This window comes from Sceloporus occidentalis, unplaced genomic scaffold (assembly GCF_023333645.1).
Source record: "Sceloporus occidentalis isolate IW3139 unplaced genomic scaffold, rSceOcc1.0.p SCAF_2, whole genome shotgun sequence".
Taxonomy (NCBI): Eukaryota; Metazoa; Chordata; class Lepidosauria; order Squamata; family Phrynosomatidae; genus Sceloporus; species Sceloporus occidentalis.
This window is the reverse complement of record NW_028316982.1, coordinates 8,998,464-9,016,915: the sequence shown is the minus strand read 5'-3', so window position 1 is coordinate 9,016,915 and position 18,452 is coordinate 8,998,464. Positions and strand designations below refer to the sequence as shown.

At 43.1% G+C, this 18,452-nt stretch overlaps 1 protein-coding gene across 2 annotated transcripts in view; it reads left to right on the top strand.

Moving 5' to 3' along the window:
- Window positions 1–9,177: 9,177 nt before the first annotated feature.
- Window positions 9,178–18,452, top strand: part of CLCN2 (chloride voltage-gated channel 2) — a 91,564-nt gene continuing 82,289 nt past the window's right edge. For both annotated transcript variants that reach the window (XM_089508717.1, XM_089508715.1), the window contains exon 1: window positions 9,178–9,295. In XM_089508717.1, the coding sequence (XP_089364843.1) occupies window positions 9,242–9,295 (54 nt within the window). In that variant the 5' untranslated portion in view covers window positions 9,178–9,241. The remainder of the gene's footprint in view (window positions 9,296–18,452) is intronic.

Sequence of the window (18,452 nt, the reverse complement as noted above, 5' to 3'; positions counted from 1 at the left end):
TAGGGAATTCTGGGAACTGTAGTTTTGTGAGACATTTAGCCTTCTCTGACAGGGCTCTGATGCCACAATAAACTACAATTCTCAAAATTCCCTCGCACTGAGTGACGGCAGTTAAAGTGGTCTCAAACTGGATTATTTCTGTGTTTTAGACCACTACCTCAGCCAGCCATGAAAAATGTACTGGTTTTTTGGGATATCTTGGATTTCAGAATTCCAGAAAAGGGAGACTCCATATTTATGGGGCCAGAAACTAGTGGTGAATAAAACAAGTAGAACTTGCTGGGCCAGTCAAGATTAGGTACCAATCAAATTGGCAAAACCCTCAATTACAGAGCTAGGAAAGATATTCCAAAAACCAGTACCAAGATACTTGAAAGTTATACATTACAAACAATAGAATATTTGTAATTAATTCCATACTTCACTAAGTTGTAACTACACATGTCATATATAACAACTCCTTAGTTCAAAAAGCCAAGCTTCAGTGGTGAAAACTCAGAACCTTTATTCAGAAACTTATAGATGTTCTCCATAGGTGTTTGTTGTCAGAACTAACCAGCAAGGAGAAATAATTAGCAAAGCATAGTTAAAGCATACACAAATTCAGATTTGTGGCAGGCTACCTCTCATTTGTCATAACAATGAAAGCATTTTCCTTCTCCTTTCCCATAAGAATCCCTCTTCTTCTCTAACTACGGACTTCGCAGTCTTCCGAAAACAGCCTCAATTCCCTTCCCATCTGCTCCATAACTACAAAAGGAAGGTTGTCAACAATCTTAACAATTAACCCACTACTACATATCCCATCACTTTACAGCAGTACAGTGTAACACATTGTAGGCCAGCAAACAAGCAAATGGAGCTATACCTCTGTAGTCCAACAGTACAAACTATGGCTGGCAAACTGAAACATTCAGCTCCTGACAGTGCGACTGGAACTTATTCCTGTTTTTAGTTACTGGGGTGTAGCCTCACTAAATTTTAGAGGAAGAATATCACTAGTGTAGCTGCCTCATGCTCTTCACAGGTGTTGAATCTCCATCTAGAATGGAAGAGAGTGTGTTTTGCATCCCTGGCCAGTATCTTACAGCAGTCTAATATGTTTTGTTTAAGATAATTCTAAGTAAAGGTTGAATCCCCTTTATCTGAAACACTTGGGACCAGAGTTGTTTTGGATTTCATCTTTCTTCTTTTCGATTTTGGAATACCTGTCCTTGCCTGTATAGTCAGCCCTGCATATCTGTGGATTTTTTTATCCATGGTTTCAAGCATCCATGGTTTGAAAGTATTCCAAAAATATATCATTTTTTAAAAAAAACTTGGTTTTGGTGTTTTATATAAGGGGCACCATTTTACTATGCCACTGAATATAATGGGGCTTGAGCATCCATGGATTTTGGTATCCATGTGGAGTCCTGGAACCAAACTCCAGCAGATACCAAGGGTCCTGCTGTCTTGAACTGTCTTGGAAATGGGACCTAAATCTAAACACATGCTAAATTCATTTACCGTATGTTTCATATACATCTTATATACAATGAAGGATGATAAGTCCAGCCCATTACCACACGCAAGTCATTGTGTGACGAGCAGATGCAACAGGATCTTGTGAACAAGGCATGCTGCTTCCCTTTGGACCACAATTTGTCACTTACCTCTGTACTCCTTGGCTGGAGCAACTGCCTGGTTTTTAAGATGGGTTTGAAAGACATTTATGGCCAAGGCAATAGTGCAAATGCAAATATGAAGTTGTAAGTCTAGGTTATGGCATCATACACAGGATGTCAACCATTATTTTCTAACAAGTTGGGAAGGTGGCAGGCATGTGCAAATCCACACCCTTCTTTAAACTCAAGGAAAGGTTTCCTGTTGAACAGACAGGTATGTGAATAATGACGTTTCTTTAAAAGAAAAAAATATATGAATACAGGTGGTGAAGACAAAGGGCAATAAATGTAAGGCACAAAACTGGGCCGCAATGTAACCTGCCTCTTTTAGACATGTAGATACACATGCACACTTCTCTCTTGATGGGTGGCAAATTAAAACAAGACTGTGGTGTAATTTATGAGATCAGTCTCACTTTTTGCTGCTAGTTGTGCCTACAAGGAGAAATAGTTTATGCCCCAACCAGAAGCATGCAAACACACATACATGCCCACCCCAGTGCCACCTTCTGTTTCTATAACATAAAAACCAGTAAGTATGGGAGGCATTGAATGAGGGCACGCTGCTATTTGTGCTGCTGCACATGTCCTGCCAAGCAGCTGTGCCCATTTCCAGGAGTGACTTCTTAGATGAAAACAAGCAACCACTGTTGGTAGTTTCATGTTGCCCTGGCTTCACCATAAAGGTAACCTGGCTTCACCGTATGGGGGGGGTAAAATCCTTGAGCTGTACTCTGGTATGTAAAAACAAAACAAAAAAATTATTACAATGGCTCCAGTGCGACAGACCAATTGTAGTGGTGGTTGCCACCTTCCGTACCAGGCAAGGAATGTGGGTTTTTGTGTACAAGCATCCCTCTATTAGCAAAGCCTCTAACAAAGCAGCTCCATTTTACAAAGGCTGCACCTATGCTGCAGAATTAATGCACTTTGACAGCGCTTTAACTGACATAGCTCGATGGGATGGGATTCTGGGATTTGTAAACCATTTAGCCTTCTTTGTCAGAGAGCTCTGGTGCAACACAAACTACTGATCCCAGGATTCCATAGGATGAAGCCATGACAGCTAAAGCAGTGTCAAACCGCTTTAATTCTGCAGTGTGGCAGCAGCTTTAAACCTTGTCTGCATGGGCCAGGATACTCCAGGGGTTTGGAGTGGAGAAATTATATGTATAAATTAAATAACCATAGTCAGTGAACTGTGGGAAGTTGACTGGGGACAGAGAGAGGGATTTATAATTTATAGTCCTGTATGTTTAGTGTTTTCTTCAAGGTATTTTTCTTTCCTTTTTTCTTTGTTGTCTTTCTGATATTTTCTGTTTTTTCTCTGTAATAATTAAACTTTAATAAAATGTAGCATTTGGTACCCAATCTTTTGTTAAAGAAGTAATTTTTTTTTAAAAAAACCCTACATATCCCGGTTTTCCATAGGAGGTAGCCATGGCACTTAAAGCAGTATCAAACTGCTGTAATTCTGCTGTGTGTCAGCAGTCAAAGTGATTTTACACCAGCTCAGCCGCCCTCTTTATATCCTGGTCCTCTATGTAGCTGGAAGTTTTTTAGCTGCTTTAGCAATGGGAGGATGACGAAGGAAGGATGGACAAACAGACTTTCAGTGTCAATGTGTCTGCAGTACTCAATGCAATAAAGCCTGAAAAATGGGATTCTGCTCTTGCCAATCCTACTGTGTAGTTTTGTGTGGCCTGGCTATTTACAACAGGCAAAGTAAACAGCAGTTGATAGTTTTTTGTGGGTTTTTCGGGCTATGTGGCCATGTTCTAGCAGAGTTTCTTCCTGATGTTTCGCCAACATCTGTGGCTGGTGAAACATCAGGAAGAAACTCTGCTAGATCATGGCCACATAGCCCGAAAAACCCACAAAAAACTATGGATGCCGACTATGAAAGCCTTCGACTAAACTACAGTTTCCTCCAGAATCCCTTACTGAGCATATGTGAACAGAAAGAAAAGGGGGAAATTAGCTTGCTTCATCAAGTGCCCCCAGCATGTTAAAAAAGCATAAACCTGTATGTTTGGCCATCCAGAAGGAGAAGAAGGGAAGATGGTGCAAGAAAGAAAAAATCATCCCTGGATGTATTTTGGAAGAAGTCTTCAAGTGATCTTGCGAAAATTCAAAATGTCTTTGCTTATCTATGGTAGGCTTACTTTATATGGTTGTTTCATTTCATATGTGGATATTGTTAGCTTTCAATAAAAGGTCTGCTGAACTGTGCTTCTTCTTCATGGTTTAGGAATCTATCTCTATTGTTTCTATGTTCCTTCTGCCTCTGCTACCAAATTTTCTGTAGAAAGAGTAATACTTTGTTAACTGAAGTATTCATGTTGGGTTTAGTCCATCCAAGGCTGCATCTACACTGCAGAATTAATGCAGTTTGACTCCACTTTATCTGCCATGGCTCAATACTATGGAATTCTGGGATTTGTACTTTTGTGAGATATTTGGCCTTCTCCACCAGAGAGCTCTGGTCCTACAACAAATTGGAAATCCCAGAATTCCATAGGATGGACCCATAGCAGTTAAAGTGGTGTCAAACTGCATTAATTCTTCAGCGCAGCTGCAGTCCAAGATGCTGATTTTTTTCCTGTGGGACAGGATTGAGTAGCTTGTATAGATCTTTTAAAGTTTAGACTATAATCCAGAGAAAATTCATCACCTTTTTGACACTGGAGCCTCGGCTGGCACTAACATTCTGTTTGCCAGCTATATCTGCCTTATTCTTTTTGTTATAAGTTATATATATTATGTATATTTGTTTTGCAAACAAAGCTCTCAGCAGTGCAACAATACAAACCATGACCTAAATCCTATTTCACTAGAATAAGCCCACTGAATCCATTAGATTTATTGGTGTGTAGACTAACCATTCAAGAATGGGTTTTGTTTCTTTTTTGTTGGTATGATCAGCCTACAACACATACAATTCTATTCATTAGGCATAAAACATTTTGGCTATAGTACAACATCAGTTTAACACCAATATTGGCACATGGGGAAATGTTACATGAGCACTACTAGCAACATTGTACACAGATGAATAACTAGGTGCCATTGCAAAAATGTACAATACCTGATGCACAACTGCAGGGCACAATACATGACTGCAATGCACAATGTGAAATACCAATGGGCAAAGACAAAGCACAGAGGAGCATTCTGTCTGCATGACTGTGTTTCTGGCACTGTCCATTGCACAATGATGACTTTTTAGCCCTGGATGCTTAACTAACTGGATGTCAGCCTTTAATATACTTAAATGGACAAAGACTATTTTGTTAATTGGAGGTGGTAAGGCACTACATTCCTTCTCAGTATAATTTCAAAACCATCTGAGTATTCCTTGCTTAAGAAAATCCTATGAAATTAATGGAGTTGCCATAAGTCACTTGAAAGCACACACACACACACACACAATAAGGAAAGACAACATTTAAAAAGAAAGGGGTGGAGATGAGGAGAGTGTGTGGGAGGGAGGGAGAGGGAAGGAGAAAGAAAAAGAAACCCAATAATGTCTGTCTGGAATCTACAGAATTTTTTAATGAGACTTTGCCATCCTGATACTTTCTGAATGTATTGAACTATTAATCCTATCAACCCTCAGCCAGGGAGGCATGGACTGTGTTGTTTGTGGATGACTAGCAATGCAATCCAACATGTCTGGATGACACCAGGTGTAAAATGATAGAATCATACAGTTGGACAAGACCACAAAGACCATCCAGTCCACCCGCTGCCATGCAGAAAGACACAAAGTACCCCCAACTATGACCAGCCTCTATTAAAAACCTCCAAAGAAGGAGACTCCATCACTCTCCAAAGCAGCATATTCCACAATTGAACAGCTCTCACCATTAGGAAATTCTTCCTAATGCTTTCCTGTAGTTTGCATCTATTGTTCCATGTTGCAGTGAACTCCAGACTTCCTCCATCTTCAGTATAGAGTAGTCTGCACTGGTCAAATAAAGTGGCTTCAAACCACTTTGATGCCTAGCTGTTTAGACGCACGAAGTAAAACCAAAATGAATCCATGTCCAGGGCTAAAAACGGGAGCAAAAAGAAGCTGATACTTCGACTTAATGCAAAAATAAATAAAACAAAATAAAAAATGCCCATCATTGCAGCAGCATATAAACAGCCCAGCACCAGTGCGGGAATGAGGAAAAGCAATAACACAAACCTATGACAAACAGGGCATGTTGCCAATAATGCAAAGGATTTAATTTCATCATGCACAAACCAAACAGTCCAACAGAGGGGCATAGGGTGAAATGGGTAAATGGGGTGTGAATGGGGGCCTCCATGGTTGTGCAGTGCTGATGTGTCGCTGGGCTCACCGATGCACTATACAAGTGGTGCATTGCACATGCAATTGTGTGGACGATCATACCAGCATCAAATGGAATGGCATCTGGGCAGGTAGAGGGAGGTAATTGGAGGTTACAGGTGGTGGATTGGTGCCATGGTGCATAGTGTGGAGTCGGGGGGGGGGGGAAATAACCAAGCAGCATGGCTTGATGTCACATGGCATGGACTGTCCATGTGTATTCAGCCTGCTTTGGAAGCAGACCATGCAGACGGTGGGTTTTCAACCTGCATTCAGAAAATCCCAGATCAAGCCCCGTTTTTGCCTATCTGCTCCAGCCCAATGACATCTTTTCAAATATTTAAACATGGCTATCATGTCACCTCTTCACTGTCTCTTCTCCAGGCTAAACGTACCCAGCTCTCTAAGTGACCCTTCATAGGGCATGGTTTCCAAGCCTTTCATCATTTTGGTCACCCTTCTCTGGACAAGCTCCAGCTTGTCCACATCCCATGTACTAGGGGAAGTTGTTGAACGCTCTCCATCATTGCCACGTCTCCCACTGGGGGTCGGGGGAAAAATAGACAATGTTCAGCCCTCCAAATGTTCTGAACCAACTCGCAGAAACTCAGACAGCATGGCCAACAGCAAGGGATAAAGGGAATTAAGGGAGCTGCCAACCAAAATGTCAGTGGAAAGGAAAAAGTTCTTTGACCCTGCTGTGCCCCAAAGTCCCAATATGAAATTGCATGGGGTGGTTTCCAAGACTGCATCTTGATTAGCTCAATTCAGGAGTTTTAAGAAGACCACTCTTAACTTTTTTAGGCTTACCATTTGCCAAAACCATCTTCAAACATAACAAGGCCACTGCTAGGATCTTATCAAGCGCCTTGTTTAGCACTTTAACAAAAATTATGTTCCAGAAAGTTAGATGCTCCATGTCACATGCGAGGGCCAACTGCCCTAAGGGTCACGTCACCCCCATCATTTTGTTGAAGCTGCATTACAGATGTGGCTGGTTTCGGAAAGGCGTAAAATACCAGCCAAGCAAAGTTTTTCATATCACATTTGCCTCGTCCCTGAGGCTACGGAGTGATTCCTGTCCCAACGTTCTTTTCACTGGGGTCTGTCTGTTCACAGAGCTCTGCCTTTCATGGGTCCCGTGACAGTCAAGTTACTGTCAGAAAAGAGGATCCCACCAAACTGGGGACTGGGATATGAATGGAGAAGTTCTTTGTGGCTTTGTTGTTGCGTGCCTTCAACACATACGTTTTCAATTTATTGGGTTTTCTTGGAAGATTTGTTCAGTGATAATTTTGCCTTTGCCTTCCTCAGAGGCTGAGAGCATATGACTTGCCCAGGGTCAGTCTTTGGAATGCCATGGCTGAGTGGGGATTCGAACCCTGGTCTCCAGTCATAGTCCACTGCTCAAACCACTACACCATGTTGGCTCTTTTGCTGCTTTATTAAACCTCATGATCATGGTTCGCATAAGCTATCCTTCTCCAAGGCCTTCAACATGTCTGAACTGTCCAGACAGTTTTGGTTATTGGGTGCTGTAGAAAAGTAGTAAGCCAGTTGTTTGAGTGCTGGACTAGGACTCCAGGAGACCAGGGTTTGAATCCCAGCTCAGCTATATCAACCCATTGAGTGACCACAGGCAAGTCACACTCTCTCAGCCTCAGAGGAAAACAGTAACAAACCTTCTCAGAGCAAATCTTGCCAAGAACAGATGACCACACAGTCAGAAAAGAGAGATGTAGTAGTGATGGGCGACTTCAACTATCCTGATATTTGCTGGAAGTCAAACTCAGCAAAATCCTCAAGGCCTAGCAAATTCCTCACTTGCCTGGAAGACAATTTCATGGTACAAAAGGTGGAAGAGGCAACAAGGGGGTCAGCTATTTTAGATTTGATCCTAACCACTAAAGATGACTTGGTTAATGGGGTGCAAGTGGTGGGATCCTTAGGTGGAAGTGACCATGTTCTCCTGGAGTTTGTAATACAGTGGAAAGGAGAAGCCAGGCAGAGTCAGACACGCATCCTAGACTTTAGGAGAGAGGATTTCAGTAAACTTAGAGAAGTATTGAGGGTGATCCCATGGTCAGAAATACTAAAAGATAAAGGAGTTCAGGACGGATGGGACTTTCTCAAAAGGGAGATACTGAAGGCACAATTTCAAACAGTTCCAGTGAGAAAGAAAAACGGGAGGTGTCTCAAGAAACCAGGATGGATGACTAAGGAACTTTCAACCAAGTTAAGTTTGAAACGGAACATGTATAAGAAATGGAAAAAGGGGGAAATCACGAAAAAGGAATTCAAAGAAATAGCAGGCATGTGTAGGGGTAAAGTCAGAAAAGCTAAAGCACAGAATGAACTCAGGCTTGCTAGAGAGGTTAAGAACAATAAAAAGGGCTTTTTTGGATATGTCCGCAGCAAGAGGAAGAAGAAGGAAACGGTAGGGCCACTGCGTGGAGAAGATGGCAAAATGCTAACAGGAGATAGAGAAAAGGCAGAATTACTCAACACCTTCTTTACCTCAGTCTTCTCAGAAAAGGCAAAGGGTGCTCAACCGAGGATAATGGAGCAGAGGACAGAATAGGGGAATTTCAGCACAGAATAAGTAAAGAACTGATATGATCGCCCTGTTTAAGTATTTGAAGGGGTGTCATATTAAACCAGCTTGTTTTCTGCAGCTCCAGAGAACAGGGTCCGGAGCAATGGATTCAGATGACAGGAAAAGAGATTCCAGCTGAACATTAGGAGGAGCTTCCTGACAGTAAGGGCTGTTGGACAGCGGAACACACTCCTTCCTCTGAGCCTGGAGTGGAGTCTCCTTCTTTGGAGGTCTTTAAGCAGAGGCTGGATGGATGGCCATCTGTCACAGAGGACTGAGAGTTCCTGCATGGCAGAGTGGGGCTGGACTGGAGGGCCCTCGGCATCTCTTCCACCTCCATGAGTTCCTCCTTGGGCCTCGATCCCTGGACCCTCGGGGCTCGCAGGCAGACCCCGCAGCCCTGGCGCCCGCTGGCCCTGGGGCAGAGTGAGGCTGGCTGGGAGCCCGGGAGGCCCTTATAAGGAGGGAGGGAGGGAGGGGCGGGGCCTTCCTCCCGCGGAGGCGGAGCCTCTGCTCCTTGGACCGCCCAGCGCAGGGGCGGGGAGAGCGGAGAAGGAGGCAGGCAGGGAAGGAAGGAGCGGAGCCCCGCTGGCTCTCTCTCCGGAGAGGAGCAGCGCCGGAGGAGAAGGGGCCGGGATGGCGGCCGACGGGGGCCTGGAGCAGCGGGCGCTGCAGTACGAACAGACCTTGGTGAGTGAGATGCCGCCTCCAGCATGTGCAGAGGGCATTCCCCCCACCAGGCAGCTTGGAGAGGGGAAAGGCAATGGGGCTGAACTGCTGTGGCTGCTGGCAATGCTGGCCAGGACCCTGCTCCCCCAGCCTCTGGGCATGTGCAGAGTGCCTTTCCTGAAGCCTCCCTCCCTGCCTGCCTTGGAGGGTTAGGAATGCAGCACCTGGAAGCCCAGGGAGCAAGGGGAGGAGAGGGGAGGCAGTGGGGCTGAATGGTTAGGATTGCTGGCTAAGAGCCCTTGCTCTCCCAGCCTCTGGGCATGTGCAGAGTGCTTTCCCCAAAACCACCTTAGAGAGAGGCGAGGGTTGCGGAGGCAGGGGCTGGAAGCCCAGGGACCTTTAGCCATGCAAAGGGAGGAGAGGGGAAGGCAATGGGGCTGAATTATTATTACACTTATCACTAGCAGTCGCCAGGGCTCCCTGGGCTCCCAGCCTCTGGGCATGTGCAGAGTGCCTGCCTTGTTCTTTTAGGGTGCCTTCAAGGCGCTTCTGACTTGTGGCGGCCCTAAAGGGTTTTCTTGGCAAGTTTCCTCAAGAGTGGGTTCTCCCTTGCCATCATCATCCTCATCCTCTGAGGCTGAGAGAGTGTGACTTCACCAGGGTCCTCTTAGTGCTCCAACCACTACTTCTGCCTGCCTTAGAGAAAAAACTTCTGTGGCCCTTTAAAGGCTAGCATACATTTTTGGAGCATCCAGGATTTAGAAACAGGGATGGCTTTAATGCGGCAGAGCAGCCGGTGGATCTGCATTGCAGAACTAATGCAGTTTGACACCACTTTAACCTGCCATGACTCCATCCTACAGAATCCTGGGATTTGCAGTTTGGGGAGGCACCAGCATTCTTTGACAGAGCGAAAGTTAAACACCTTGTCAAACTACAAATCCCAGGATTCCACAGGATGGGGCTACCACCCTTAAAGTGGTTTCAAACTGCATTATTTCTGCAGTGCAGATGAAGGTAGAAAAAGTTACTTTTATTCCAAGTAGGTCAATGGTCCCTTATCTCCCTGCTCTTAATCCATACTTGCACCGGCTCCCAAACTTAGGTCCTCCAGATGTTTTGGACTTCAGCTCCCACAATTCCTGACTGTTGGCCAAGCTGGCTGGGGCTTCTGGGAGTTGAAGTCCAAAATTACCCAGAGGACTCAAGTTTGGGCATCCCTGGGAGTCACTCTCCAAAGTGTTGTTTCTTTCTGCTCCTCATCTTCCAAGCAGGACCCAAGATTTAAAAAGCTAAAAACTGAGAACAAGTGCAATCTTAAAGAACAGTTAAAAGCCACAAGGTAACACTTATAGAAGTTTTTAAGCTGGCATTTTGCTCTGCACTCACTGGCTGCTGATGCCAGGGTTTGAACCTGGGAGCTGTTGCATGCAAAGCAGGTGCCTTGGCACAAAGTTTGAGATGGCTCTTGGCCAGGATTTGAACCTGGGACTTTTTGCATGCAAAGCGGGTGGCCTGGCACACAGCTGCAAAGGGCCCTTGCCCAAATGCCCCTTCCTGAATGCTTCAGCTGTCCACCCCACAACTGGGTTTTGGGGTCATACAAACAAACTTCCAGGGATACCTGAACTCCAAGCCACTCTCCTCTCAAAAGGAATGGCCTAGAGTGGATCCACACAGCAAAACGGTAGCAGTTTCATACCATTTAATGGCCATGAAATCCTGGGATTTGGAATTTGCTGAGGTGCCTCCCTCTGAACTACAAGATTGCAGCTTTCTGGCAGAAAATTCGGACTCCCGCTTGCCAAGCTACAAGTCCCAGGACGCTATAGGAGGGCACCATGGAAGTTAAAGTGGTATCAAAGTGCTTTAACTGCATAGTATGGACATGTCCTCAAGAGAGTTGGGGTGAAGGGCACGCCATCCTTCTAACATATGGGGACAACCCATTTTGGACGAGGTTTGCAAGCTCTGGGCACTGCTGGGCTGGGCATCAATCAAGGTGCAGAAACAGTCTGGTTTGACACCACATTAGCTGCTGTGGCTCAGTGCTATGGAATTCTGGGAAGTGTAGTTTGTTGAGGCACCAGAACAGTACAGTCAGCTCTTCATATCCATGGATTTTTCTTGTCCATGGACTCAAGCATCCATGGATTGAAAATATTCCAAAAAATATAAATTCGAAAAAGCAAACCCTGATTTTGACGCATTAGAAAAGGGGCACCATTTTACTATGCCACTGCATTTAGTGGGACTTGAGCACCCACAGATTTTGGTATCCATGGGGTGTCCTGGAACCAAACCTCAGCAGATACCGAGGGCCCCCTGTATTTGCAAGAACATCAGTCCCTATAACACCTGGCCTGGGACTTGAGATCATTTGGGATACACTTCTCCAAGATCTTTGCTGATGTTGCGTATGGATTACTGTAACACATTTTGTGCAGGGCTGCCTTTAGAAATTACAGTGGACCCCAAATGCTGCTGCCAGATTGCTGACCAGGTCTGCTTACAGAGCAGGCATGTTGCAACAACTTCATCGGTTAATTTCCAGGCTGGATCCAAAGTGCTGACTATGACCTTTAAAGCCCTCTATGGTTTGGGTCCAGACGGTCTGAAAGGCGGTGCCAGCAGCACCAGCTGAAAACTGTTTTTGTTTGCTAAAGTATTTTTAATCAGCTGATTTGTTTGGATTGATGGATTTTGCAACCTCTTGTTTGTTTTGAGGAGACATAGATTTGACTGTTTTGATTATATTTTCCTGTTTTACTATACAGTTGTCCCTCCGCATTTGCGGCTTTGACTTTTGCAGATTTGATTATTTGCAGTTTTGATTAATATGTTCTCTCTAGGAATCTCTCAGTCCTCCAACGCAACTCCGCCAGAAGTTGACCATAGAGTTGTGCTGGAGGACCTAGAGGTTCCTAGAGAAAACACTTCTCTAGGCATTTGTAGGTCCTCCAGCATGATTCTATGGTCAACTTCTGGCAGATGTTGGCCATAGAGTAGAACTGGAGAACTTGAAGATTCCTAGAGAGGTATTCAGGTGTTCACCAGGAGCCCTGGTTGGGTACTGCCACTCAGTCACAGTCACATCCATAAGGTTGTGAGTTCAATACCAGCCAGGAAACTCCAGGGTTGGTTTAGCTTGGCATCCTTCTGAGGTTGCTAAAATGAGCTTGTTGGCACTGATAAGGGTTATAGAAATGTACTTGCTATTGCCATTAGGTGAAAAGAATAGTGCTTTTTTCATTTGCGGCTTTTCCACATTCACAGGGGTCATTTACCCTTAACCCCAGTGAATGTGGAGGGATCACTGTAATGGTTTATATCTGAAAGAACGGGGTGGGAGTTTTAAAATGTAATCTTTTTTTAGGAGCTGGTAGCAATGATGAATACCGTAGCTGGTCCAAGAAAGTATTAATTTTTTGGGTGAGATCAAGGGATCTTATGCGAACATGTATTTTCCAAGGTAACTTTGTACAGTGAGATCTTGTTTATCCACTGGAGTGTGGTTCCAAGATCCCCTGTGATACCCAAATCTGTGGATGCTCAAGTCCTATTAAATATAATGGCAGAGCAAAATGGTGTCCCTTCTATAAAATGGAAAATCAAGGTTTGCTATTTGCAATTTATACTTTTTTTGAATATTTTCAAACCATGGATGCTTGAATCCGTGGATAATTTACAGCGCTATATAAATAAAGTTTAATAATAATAATAATAATAATAATAAATCCATGGATAAGGAGGGCCAACTATAGTTAGGATCCTTACCTTGAGTGGGGAACATATGCTCTGAGATGGACACCAATTGTATGTGAAGGCACATCTATACTGTAGAAATCATACAGTTTGATACCTCTTTAACTTCTGTAGCACCATCCTAGGGAATCCTGGGATTTGTTGTTTTATAATGTCTTTAGCCTCCTTTGCCAAAGAGTGCTTTGACACTCTTCCCTCCACATTCGCTGGGGTTTAGGGGCACAGGACTGCCATGAATGTGGGAAAATCGCAAATAACAAAAACATGATGTTTTTACCTGAGAGAACACTTATCTGGGAATCTCTGGGTCCTCCAGTGCAACTCTCTGGTCAGCATCTGCCAGACTTTGACCATAGAATTGTACTGGAGGAGCTACAAAGGCTTAGTGGAGTGTTCTCTCTAGGAATTTCTAGGTCCTTCAGTGCGACCTTTGGTTAAAGTTATCCATAGAGTTGCACTGGAGGACCTAGATATTCTTATAGAGAACACATTAATAAAATCTGTAAATAATCAGATCCGCAAAACTCAAAGTTGCAAATGAGGAGGGACGAGTGTACAAATCCCAGGATTCTGTAGGATGGAGCCAGGGCAGTTAAAGTGGTATCAAACTGCATGATTTCTACCCTCAGGGTGCATCCTATAGATGCACCCTGAGTTTGCTTCTTAAGAAATGGATGTGGAAGAGAGCAGTGGCATGAGTGGAAATAGATATGTAAAATGTAAAATTACCAGAAATTTTGAAGCCATTGGTGAGTGTGGGTCTGGCTTTTTCCCCATGGAAATTTTTGGGGAAATTGTGATATATGCTTCGTTTATTTTATAGTTTTTGCTTCATGAAATCTTCATTCATAACGTGCCATATAAGATTATACTATAGGAGACATTTATACGTTTTAAAAAAGAAAAGCTTTAGTTTTCTACAAGGAAAATTATGACAGTGCCCTACACTGAAGACAGAGGTGGAAATTTCTTCATACACATGGATTTTAGTGTTTGCCATCTGAGAAGCAGGAAAAAAGCTCGCGGGGGGGGGGGGGGAGAAAGAAACCACAAATTGGGTTGAAAAAATAAATAATAAAGTGCAGTGTTTGGAGAAATCAGCTCATGTAGTTACAGTCTTAAGGACAAGATTGGCAGCGCAAGTCAGCACTAAATATACTAAATGCATCCCCACAAATGTTTTATATATCTACCATATGCACACAAACTGTTGTTGTTGTATACCTTCAAGTTGTTTCTAACTTGTGGCAACCTTAAGATGAATCTATGATGGGGTTTTCTGGAGCCAAGAGTATGTGATTTAACCAAGGTTACTCAGTGGGTTTCTATGGTTGAACAGGGATTTGAACTCTGGTTTCCAGAGTCATAGTCCATGTTCAAACCACTACACCACACTACCTCCTATAGACAGGTATTCCTATGCACAGGAATTCCCCTTTCTTAATTCTGGGGAGTCCCTTAACAAACAAATCATCATACTGTGTCATTCCTACCATTCAGAGAGAATAAAACCACCTCTTAAGAAGCATTTTACAGTAATTCAAAAAAGAGAATTTCCACTGGAAAAACAGAAAATTTGTCCCTGGAAAACAAAATTTCAATAAATATTCCCCCCTTCCTTGCAAATGTGTCTATCTCACCCCCGCCCCCCCCCCCCCAGGCTTTCACATTTTTAAGGTATGAATCCATGTTTGCCAGGAAGATTGCTGCTTGTTATGATTTGGTGTCAGACTGGTAAATATCACTTAACTGTGTGCCTTGAATGAGATAGCTCAGGTAGGCTAGTGCTGCATCCACACTGCAGAAATCATCCAGTTTGACACCACTTGAACTGCCATGGCTCAGTGCTATAGAATTCTGAGAATTGTAGTTTTATGCAACATTTAGCCTTATCTGTCTGAGAGCTCTGGTGCTCAATGTATAGGTCCAGGGCAGGTTTGGGGGCCAAAATTATGGATTTTTGATATGACCCATGGATAAGTCAAGGGTAGAACTCAGGGGCATGTAACAAAGGATCTAAAGGATAAAGCAAAGGAAAACGGTGCCAAAGAGCTTGGAAAATCCCAGCAGGCACATATGTTTGTGTTCACACTAAAGGCTGGGTGGATGAGAGAGTAGTGGTGGATCAGTGCTTCCAGGACAGATTACATTCTTGCCTTTCACCAGGAGATGGTTCCTTTTCTAAAAATAAGAGTTAAAGTACAACACTTGTATTAACCTGTAGATAAGTGGATTCTGTTTTTTGGGGTGAATTTTTAGACTCAAATTTCTAGACTTATACATGAGTATATACAGAGATATAAAACCATAACTCAGGATTCTGCAAAGTGTGGTATTGGAGGGGGTCAATAGGGAGGGTGATACCATGTGCTAGGGTTACCATAAGTCAGAATTGACTTGAAGGCACACAACATACACACATAGGATAGTTAACCTGGTGATCTTTCACACTACACAATTATAGCATTGTCATGGCTGTACCCAGTGGATATCTGGGAGTTATAGTGTGGTCAGAGGCACTAGAGCTCTCTGACTAAGAGTTCTAAATGTCCTTTCCTAATCTGCAAAATTCCAAGATTTCATAGGATGGAGCCGTAAGTTGAAAGTAGAATCATAGTGTTGCATTGCACAGTGAAAGGAACCTGGGGCCTACACTGCTTCATTTTTATTGCCACACAAAGGTCTTTGTATTTTTCCATTCTTTTTATGTCTGATGCATTCCATCACCTTACCTCCAACCTTGTTGTCACTTCTTGGAAAACCTTCCTGGACATTTCGACTTGACAGGATTAGTACAGAAATATTTGAAATAGATTAAAAATACAAAGAAGGTGGGCTAGGTATTTCATGTGGTAGGCTACATGGAGATATGGTGATTTCCTCAAAGTTACTCAGTAAAATTGTAAAATAAAAATCAGGGAATTGGGTTTGGGGTAAAAAAAATTTGCTTTCACACATCAACATTAACCAACCACTTTAAAGATCTTAAAGATGTGAATCACCTTTCCCAGCCCTTTGGAAATTTAGTGCAAGGGACATGATTTTCACCTTTCTGAATCTTATTACATTCTATCTCACTCCCATGATTGCATAAATATGCTTTATAACCTGAGGCTTTAATATCATTCTGTGCTGCATGTGAAGAAGTGGGTTCATGTCCGTGAAAAGCTCATGCTAAAATAAAAACCAGTTAAAGGTGTTGCCATATTCCATTTTTTCTCCCTATCCCTGCCTCCTCTTTATGCCGCAAGAGACTAACACAATTAGTTCTTTGACAACTCAAGGCAGAGAGAGAATTTGCAGTGTAACCCTGTCTACTCAATCTGCTCTCCAGATGGGTTGGACTACAACTGCCATCAGCCCCAAACAGCATGGTAGTGAGACTTAGGGAACTCAGTAGGGCATCCTTCTAGATATTCCTGAACTTTTGCTGTTAAGGCAGCTGAGCTACACCTGCAAATTACAGTATTATAGTTAAAGTAGCTTCCGGCTACTTGAGTTAAACATTTAAACATTGAATGAAAGGTGGTTAAAGCAGGCAAAGAAAACAGATTCCTGGAGTGTACAGTTTCAGCATTTGAATGAAGTAAATATCTATCGGTAAGCTCCCTGTTCTCCAGGAAACTGTTTCAAATAAGTCTGTGCAAATTGTGCTGGGCAAGTGGGAGTTTTCATATTTTTTGGAGGAGAGGGAAAGACTGACTCATCTTGATATGGCTGTAATTGGTGTGTCCCTTCAATTAAGCAGTTATGAAAGAAACCACTTTCTCTTACTTTCCCTTTGAAAAGGCCTCTAGTCAACTATGCAATCCTGTGGATTTGCCCAGATGTGCATTTCTTGGGCTCAGTTTTTGGAGCTTATTCTCATATCAGTGTGTCTAATAGGTATGGGTATCCATGCAGAGTTTGGGCCTGTAATCCCATCATCCCCACCAGCATGGCCAAGGATAAGGGAGTTTTAGTCCAAAACATCTAGACAGCCAGAGGTCCATGATTGCAAATTTGCACCATACTCTCATATGAACATGTAGAGTTTGTTTGGAGGGGGATGCGGCCCCATCAAAGTATGGCTCCTCTTGGCTCTAAGTTGGGTGTCTCCTTCCCTGTTCTGCACGGACCATCTGAGGTCCTTTAGTAATGTTAGAAATCCTTGTTTGGAGAAGTTTTTGTCTGGTTGGCCTTGATGAATCATTTATGATTCTTCATCTTTGTGATGGGAAATCTTGCAATTTTCAAGCCTTGCATCTAAACAACAGTTCTCCCTAACCCACTGGAGACAATTCAGGAGTTATCCAGGACACTGTGATTCTGCCCTTGTGAAACCAAGGGAGATATAGAGATGTATCATCAGGATGTGCTGCACATGATTCTCAATCATAGATATTGTTTCCTCAAAGTCTGAAAGAAACTATTGTGGAGGCTGCCGCCTTGAGTAAAAGACTGTTAAAACATTAAAACATGACCAAAATTAAAAATTTGTTAAGTAATTTGTTAAATGGTTGTTTATTAGTGTCCTTTGAAATTACTGAAATCAGGTGGAGATGATTGGAAGTAAAGCGAACTCAGATTAATGCTGTTGATGTATAACAATTAAAATATGGAGTTTTGAAAGCATTGTTGAACCTTATAATTTTGGATAACTAATTAATTCATGGCTGTATCTGCATTGCAGAAATAATGGAGTTTGACAGTGCTTTAATGACTTGGCTCAGTGCTGTGGAATCCTGGGATTTGTAGTTTGTTGTGGTACCACATAGAGAAGCTTAAATAGCTCACCAAACTACAAATCCTAGGATTCCATAGCATTGAGCCATGGCACTTAAAGCTGCCTTATTTCTGCAGTGCAGATGCAGCGCTTAACACCTAATTTTCAAGCTCTGAGGCTGACTAGGCATATGAGGGAAGGGTTATTTAATCTTTTCTGCTCTAGCCATTTCTAAACCATTTAGTTTAATCAGCTCCTTCCCACACACACATCTACGTTTCTGTCTGCTGGAGAAGAATATGTCAGTACTTGTGTTTTTTCCCCTAGAGGTAAAAATGCAAGACTTGTTTTCATCCAGCAGTGAGAAAGTTATACCAATCTGGTCACCACTCCAAATGCATTGGAAGAAAACCTTGCCGTCGCCAGCTGGTGTGGCTATTGGTCAGAATGGCTGGGGATGATAGAGGTTGTAGTCCAGCACCTCTGATGGGCACCAGGTTTGGGAAGGTGGACTGGATGGCCCTTGTGGTCTCTCTATGATTCGATGACTGAGGTGGAAATACTCAAAAAGAGCAAATGAATTCTTGTTAGAAGAAAAAATGAGTCAACTGAAGCTATTCTGACAGTCAGGCGTTTGTTTTCCATTGTGAAGAGCATTTGAAAAAACATGATAGACCCTTGTAGTAGAGAGTTGTATTATCCTGAAAT